The sequence below is a fragment of the Cervus elaphus genome, chromosome 32 (assembly GCF_910594005.1).
Source record: "Cervus elaphus chromosome 32, mCerEla1.1, whole genome shotgun sequence".
Lineage (NCBI taxonomy): Eukaryota > Metazoa > Chordata > Mammalia > Artiodactyla > Cervidae > Cervus > Cervus elaphus.
The window spans coordinates 46,840,406-46,847,670 of record NC_057846.1 but is presented as its reverse complement, the minus strand read 5'-3'; the positions used below and the strand labels follow the sequence as shown (position 1 = coordinate 46,847,670).

Sequence of the window (7,265 nt, the reverse complement as noted above, 5' to 3'; positions counted from 1 at the left end):
AAGATACAGAGATGAAAAAAGAGAAGCTGAAGTCCATCCAGAGGTGATAAGCTCAGTTTTGCTGGGTGTTGGTCTGCACCCCATAGGCCTGCAAACCCTGTACTTGCTCAGCTTCAAGACTGAAAAAAGGGCTCAGGATGAGTGACAGAGACATCGATGGTTTAATGGACGGAAGGATCTTACACGTGTGCCACAGATGGTGGGCAGGTGGGCAGGTCATGGCGGGGGTCTTTGCTTCCAGTGGGAGGGGACCCAGGTTGATATTCGGCTAGCTCATAGGTTACCAGGAGAAGTAAGCAGAGGGGCATATCTCATGGCCCCTTTGATAAACTGTCACGTTGGGTGGAGGGGGGGGGTGGTGGTTCTGATCTAAAGATTAGAACAATCACTAGCTGGGGCTGGCGCAAGTGTGTAGGAAGGTCAGTCATGTGAACAGATATAGGTGAAACAGACTCTAGTTGAGCAGAGCAAGAGAACAGTCATCTTGGGTGGGAATCTATTTTGACAGAGAATGGGAACTATACCTCGGAATACAGTTTTGAACCAAATCACAAAAATTTAAGTAAACCTATAGCTGAACAAGAGACTATGGTAAGTGGGGCCATTTTGAAGGTTTTTGGATAAAATACCAATGTATTTTGGCAAGGAATATGGTACTAAAGGGCTTCCCTGGTGGCTCAAATGGTAAAGAATCCACCTGCAATGCCGGAGACCTGGGGTTTGATCCCTGGGTTGGGAAGATCCCATGGAGTAGGGAATGGCAACCCACTCCAGTATTCCTGCCTGGAGAATCCCATGGACAGAGGAGCCTGGCGGGCTGCAGTCCCCGGGGTCACAGAGTCAGACGTGACTAAGTGACTGAGCACATGCACACACATGGCACTAAATCATACACAGCTATTAGAACATCGTAAAATTCCTCACCCCTTTCCAGACCAAAGATCAGAGGGAGAAATGAAAATGAAGTGACTTATCAGTGGCTTTACTTTTCTACAATATTTTAATCAACTTGTCACTTCTTATCCAAGATAATTTTGTGATGTACAAAAGAAAAAAGAACAGCGTGTTAAAACTGTTAACGTTGCATATGAGTTTGGCTTCATAAAATTTATTTTAGGTCTTTTCACACTGTGACTTGAAAACACTATATCAGTGAAGAGAGGAGACAGCAAATTTGGGTACTTCTCACTCGTTAAGTTTTAGTTGTATTTTATAACTACGTTTGCTTTAATTTCTCTTAAAGTAACTCTACTATCATTGAAAGAAGGTCGCACTAAGAAGTAATGGACCAGGCCTTGGATCAAGGATGACTCAAGCTCATATTAGGGAACAATTTTAGAAAAAGTGTATTTCCAGACACATTTAAATCCATTACTAACCAGGAAAAGCTAAGTTTCTCCCAAAGCCTCTAGAGCTGGGAAAGACGGCAAAGCACTCTACTTGGAAAATAATGCTTCAAGAGACATTGCCCAGAAAGAGACAAATACGCTGACAAGTTCAGATGCAGAGTATATAGTCAACCCTTTATATAAAGGAGAGAAAAGGACAGGGAATTCAGTTGCAGCCCAGTGGTTAGGGCCCCATGCTTTCATTGCTAAGGGATGAGGGTGCAGATTCAATCCCTAGTCAGAGAACTAAGATCATGCAAGCTGCCCAGCAGGACCAAAAACTAAAAAAGGAAAAAGGAAACCAAACTCATCTGGGACAGCACATGAGCTGTTAATTGTTCAGTCCCTAAGTCAGGTCTGTCCCTAAGTCAGGTCTGACTCTGCAACCCCATGGACCGCAACATGCCAGGCTCCTCTGTCCTTCACTATCTCCCAGAGTTTGCGCAAATGCATGTCCAAATGCATGTCCATTGAGTCGATGATTCCATCCAACCATCTCATCCCGTCTCCCCGCTTCTGCCTTCAATCTTTCCCAGCATCAGGGTCTTTTCCAATGAGTTCGCTCTTCCAATAAATATTACCTTGCTGACTTCTTGCATTTTAAACAATACGCTCATGTTACTTTTCCCTTGATAAATTCAGTCAGCTCTGAGCAAATAAGTTGCTGAATTTTTCGAAGACTTGGAAATAAATGTCTACATTTTTCTTTGTTCTATTCCTGTCTTCATTCTTGTCAGACACTGGGTGTGATATTTTGAGCACCACCCAAGATCTGAAAATAAATTTTAAAAGTAAACATAAGTTTATTATTAGAAAGGCTTATTTGTATACTGTAGACAAGACAGAAAACAAAACCAAGCGAAAATAAGGGTGGGAGGAAATTCCCTGGAGGTCCAGTGGGGCTCAGTGCTTCCACTGCGAGTGGCCCTGGGTTCCACCCCTGGAGGGGGAACTAAGATCCCTCAAGTCTCTGCACCGCTGCGGAAAAAAAGGTGTGTGTGGGAGGGACATCACTATTATTGTACATACTTTCCAGACAACACCCCCCCCCCAAAAAAAATCCCCTTTAAAAAGTAAAAACACAAGCTACGACTTGGATCTTCTAATAAAGTATCAATGGCTTTCCACATTAATAAATGCTTTTCACATTAATAAATAACTCCACGTTTAGCGACTCCATGGACTGTAGCCGTCCAGGCTCCTCGGCAAGAACACTGGAGTGGGTTGCCATTTCCTTCTCCAGGGATGGAACCCGTGTCTCCCGCACCGGCAAGCCATTCTTTACCACCGAGCCAACCGGGAAGCCCTACATTAATAGTCACACACAGAATTATTTTAAGTGGCTGCAGAGCATTTAGATATACCACAAAGCAGTCCATGGGGTCGCAAAGAGTCGGACAGGATGTAGCGACTGAACAACAACAAAACTCAACAGTCGACTTCCTGCTGCTGGGCATTTTATTTCGGCCTACTCTGCTACTACAAACAGGTGTGGGCGACCCAGACATCACTGGAAGGACTCAGGAACGTCTTTAACTCTTCCCTAGGAGTCCAGCAGAATCTGACGGTGCCCCTTTTCCCCACAACAGGAGACTATTTGGGCATTATTAGAAAAAAAATAAAAAATCCCCTCTTGACGGGCAAAATGCTCTCTCCTTGCATTTCGTGTGCGTTCCAGCTTATCTTGGAGCGGCCGACGTGGCCACAGGCCCCGAGCCGGGATCCGCCTCCAGGAAGGTCTGACCTCCGCCAAGGGGACGCGGGGGAAGGGCGCTCGGGCCGGCGGGCGCGCGCACCGGGGGGCGTGCACGCACACGCACGCGCTCTCGCGTTCGTGCGTGCGCGCCCTCGCGGACGTGCCTGTGCGCGTGCGCATCGCCCGTCGGGCGCCGGGAACTGCGGCTGCGCGGGCTGCACCAGGTGCAGGTAGTGGCCGCTCGCCCCTCTTTGGCTTTCGCGCTCCGGCGCCCCATCGGGTTGGGGGCGGGTGCGGAGAGCAGCGTGGAGGACCAGGGCCTACTGTCTGTTCCTCTCTCCACGCTCTCCTCGGGTGTCTGAGGCGGTGCTGGGAGTTGGCCACCGTCCCTTGTCCCCGGCCTCCCCTCGCCCTTGGCCTTCGCGGTCGCAGAAATCCTGATTCCCTGCTGAGGATCCAAAAAGTCCTCTCACCCCTACCTCGAACACTACGGCCCGAAATGTGTTTTACGCCGCTAACACCAGGAGCATTAAATGTAATACGGTCTTGGTCATCCTGCAAAAGAATGCTTTCCGCAGCCTGTATCAGGCCAGGAATGCCCGTGTGTTTTCCATAGTCAAGTTCTGTTTATGTGATTCGAATGAATCGTCGTTTCACTCTGTCTTCTAATATCTTAGGGTAATTGGAGTCTGAAAAGGGATGCGTCCAAACAGGTGGTTCGATGATAAGTATAAATTAAAATGACATAACGTTATTTTCCCTGCGTTCCCTTAACAGCTCACAACCGAGCGCCTGAAAACCACACCCTGGATGTTGTTTCCTAGACCTTTTAAGGTGTTTTAAACCACAGTGACCATACCTGCTGGGCTTGTTGTGGTCTGTTACAGGAAAGGTGCTGACCCTCTGAATCTCAACCATGCTGTCAGACGGCTTGCAAAGTTTCCTAAGGATTACCAAATGTCATCTGATACGTGCAGGATCATGCCAGCGATTAATAAATGAAAGGCGGTTCTTGGCAACCGCGCCAGCACCCGGATTGCGTCGGCGAGTCGTCGTCACCGGCATCGGTTTAGTGACCCCTCTTGGCGTTGGAACTCAGCTGGTGTGGGACCGCCTTGTCCGGGGAGAGAGTGGAATAGTCTCCCTGATTGGCGAGGAGTACCAGAGCATTCCGTGCAGCGTTGCCGCTTATGTGCCAAGAGGTTGTGATGAAGGGCAGTTCAACGAGCAAAACTTTGTGCCCAAGTCAGATACCAAGGCCATGTCGCCTCCCACGGTGATGGCCATCGCGGCCGCTGAGTTAGCCTTAAAAGATGCGGGCTGGCACCCTCAATCAGAAGCTGATCAGGCGGCTACAGGTGTCGCAATCGGCATGGGAATGGTTCCTCTGGAGGTGATTTCCGAAACCGCTTTGACGTTTCAGACCAAAGGTTACAGTAAAGTCAGCCCATTCTTCGTCCCTAAGATTCTGGTCAACATGGCAGCAGGCCAGGTCAGCATCCGCCATAAGCTCAAGGGCCCCAACCACGCGGTCTCCACGGCCTGCACCACCGGGGCTCACGCGGTGGGAGACTCGTTCAGGTTCGTAGCCCACGGAGATGCGGACGTGATGGTGGCCGGGGGAGCAGATGCTTGCATCAGCCCCCTGTCCCTCGCTGGGTTCGCCAGAGCTCGCGCTCTGAGCACAAACGCGGATCCGAAGTCCGCCTGTCGGCCGTTTCACCCCCAGAGGGACGGGTTTGTAATGGGAGAAGGCGCGGCCGTGCTGGTCCTGGAGGAACACGGGCATGCGCTCCGCAGAGGGGCCCGGGTCTACGCCGAGATCGTGGGCTACGGACTCTCCGGGGATGCCGGCCACATAACCGCCCCCGACCCTGGAGGAGAGGGTGCCTTCAGGTAAAGACTGCTCGTTTGTTCCCATTTCTTCAGATAAGACCGTTGGAGTCTCAACTTAGTGGAAATGGTCGTATCCGGCCTTGGTGTGCTGTCTCTGTTTTAGACTGAACAGTGTTTTCTTTGCCTTACCGTGTTTGAAAACGTTTGAATATCCTTTTGAGTTTTATTGAGTAGTTGCTGGTACTGGAAATGTCAAGCGTAGCAGCCAGCTGGATCAGGAGACTGTCGTATTTCGCTGAAACCCTTCATCACACTTCCGGTTATACTCTGAGCTACCTTTTAAGGAAATCGAGGCAGCCCGGAACTGAATAAGGAGGTGCTAATATCCATGAGATTTTCAGAGGTTTTCCCAGAGAAATGTTTTATTTATTTATTTATTTTGAAATATTTTACTTTTAAATTTGTCTGTTTGGAGGTTTGGCTTTGTACTTCATTCACTTAGAATTCTTATGGCCTGAATAAGAAGGTTTTGAAAGATATTTGAAGCATTAAAGTGATGGCACGGACTTTTTTTAGATTATTGGCAAATATGCAAAGCTTTACATTTAAATGTGAAAGAAAAAATTAAAACATAGTTATAAATCTTTTCTCCTTATTTTAACTCTGTATGCATTCTCCACTGATAAGAAATTCCCCAAAGAAAAATTATTCTGGGGTTGAGTCTACCTTACTTTTTCCTCTAGGAAATAAGGTCAGTTCAAATAAAATGGAAATATGTTTTATTAGAGATTATAAAATCCATAGGTTTATATGTTTATGTCACAGTGATGAATCAGTCCAGGGTACTGGGGGTGCCTTGGTATTCCCATGCAGAGGGCATTCTAGTGCACGTGGTAATCCAAGATGCTGTTCTGTTATGGGAACATAACGGGTTCTTTTTATCCAGTGTACCTGGATATTTCTGTAGCCATTATCTGTAGTCATACGGACAATGAGTGCGTGTTCAGTCACTCAGTCATGCTTGACTCTTTGTGACCCCATGGACTGTAGCCTGCCAGGCTCCTCTGTCCATGGGGATTCTCCAGGTAAGAATACTGGAGTGGGTTGCCATTCCCTTCTCCAGGGGATCTTCCCGACCCAGGGATTGAACCCATGTCTCCTGCGTTGGCAGGTGGGTTCTCTACCACTGAACCACTGGAGAAGCCCACAGATGCTGAATACCTTGTTAAAATGAAATGTCGTTCTGATGAGTCCAACTGCTTTTTTCTTATTTATTAGATGCATGGCCGCTGCTGTAAAAGATGCAGGCATCCAACCTGAGGAGGTAACCTACATCAACGCACACGCTACTTCCACGCCTCTGGGAGACGCTGCTGAAAACAAAGCTATCAAACAGCTTTTCAAAGACCACGCGCGCGCCCTTGCCGTCTCCTCCACCAAGGGGGCCACGGGGCACCTCCTGGGGGCTGCCGGGGCGGCCGAGGCCGCCTTTACCGCCCTGGCTTGTCATCATCGGAAACTGCCGCCTACTTTAAACCTGGACTGCACAGAGCCGCAGTTTGATCTCAATTACGTGCCACTCAAGGCACAGGAATGGAAAGCTGAGAAAAGACGAATTGCGCTCACTAATTCCTTTGGTTTCGGCGGTACTAATGCAACACTTTGTATTGCTGGCATGTAGGACAAATCACTTGTAATTAAATATTGATGTTTTTAACTGTTATAAACTGCATTGAGAAATAATACATTTATATAAATGCATATTTTTATATAACAATACCCAGGCACTGTTTATTCTTGTCCGGGTTTCTCAGCCTTGGCACCATGGATGTTTTGCGCAGGGTGCTTCTTTGTTGAGGAAAGAGGAGGCTGTCCTGTACATCCTACGATGCTTCACAGCATCCGAGTTCCCGCCCACTAGATTCCAGTGCCCCCTCCTTCCCCAGCGGTGACGACCAAAAATGTCTCTCAGTGCTGCCACCGGTTTCCTGGGAGGCTGGGGGCACAGACGTGAGATGTTAACGGGCTGTGTGTGTTACCCTCCTGCTGACCTTTGCCGTAGCACTTTATCTCCATAGCCCGAGTCTCCAGCCATGTTCTTTCATTGACCCTCAGTCATAATTCTCACTGGCACACAGTTCGCTCAGTTGAAGTTTATTAGGAGCCAGCTGTGGATGTGGTTTTGTGTACTGGCCACCAGGGATGAAGTGGTTCCCTAAAAGCAGCTGAGGCCTTAAGGGTGAACAGGTCTCAGCCAGGATAGGGGGACATAAGGAAGAACATTCCAGCCAGGAGGCATAGTGTGGAAAGACTGGGAAATTTAGAAAGAGCATCAGCACGGAATG

At 48.4% G+C, this 7,265-nt stretch overlaps 1 protein-coding gene across 1 annotated transcript; it reads left to right on the top strand.

Moving 5' to 3' along the window:
• Positions 1-3,244: 3,244 nt before the first annotated feature.
• On the top strand, positions 3,245-6,637 carry OXSM (3-oxoacyl-ACP synthase, mitochondrial). The gene is made up of 3 exons (XM_043893887.1): positions 3,245-3,314; positions 3,862-4,980; positions 6,199-6,637. The coding sequence occupies exons 2-3, from the start codon at positions 4,001-4,003 to the stop codon at positions 6,599-6,601; spliced, it is 1,383 nt and encodes a 460-aa protein (XP_043749822.1). The 5' UTR covers positions 3,245-3,314; positions 3,862-4,000; the 3' UTR covers positions 6,602-6,637.
• Positions 6,638-7,265: the final 628 nt, after the last annotated feature.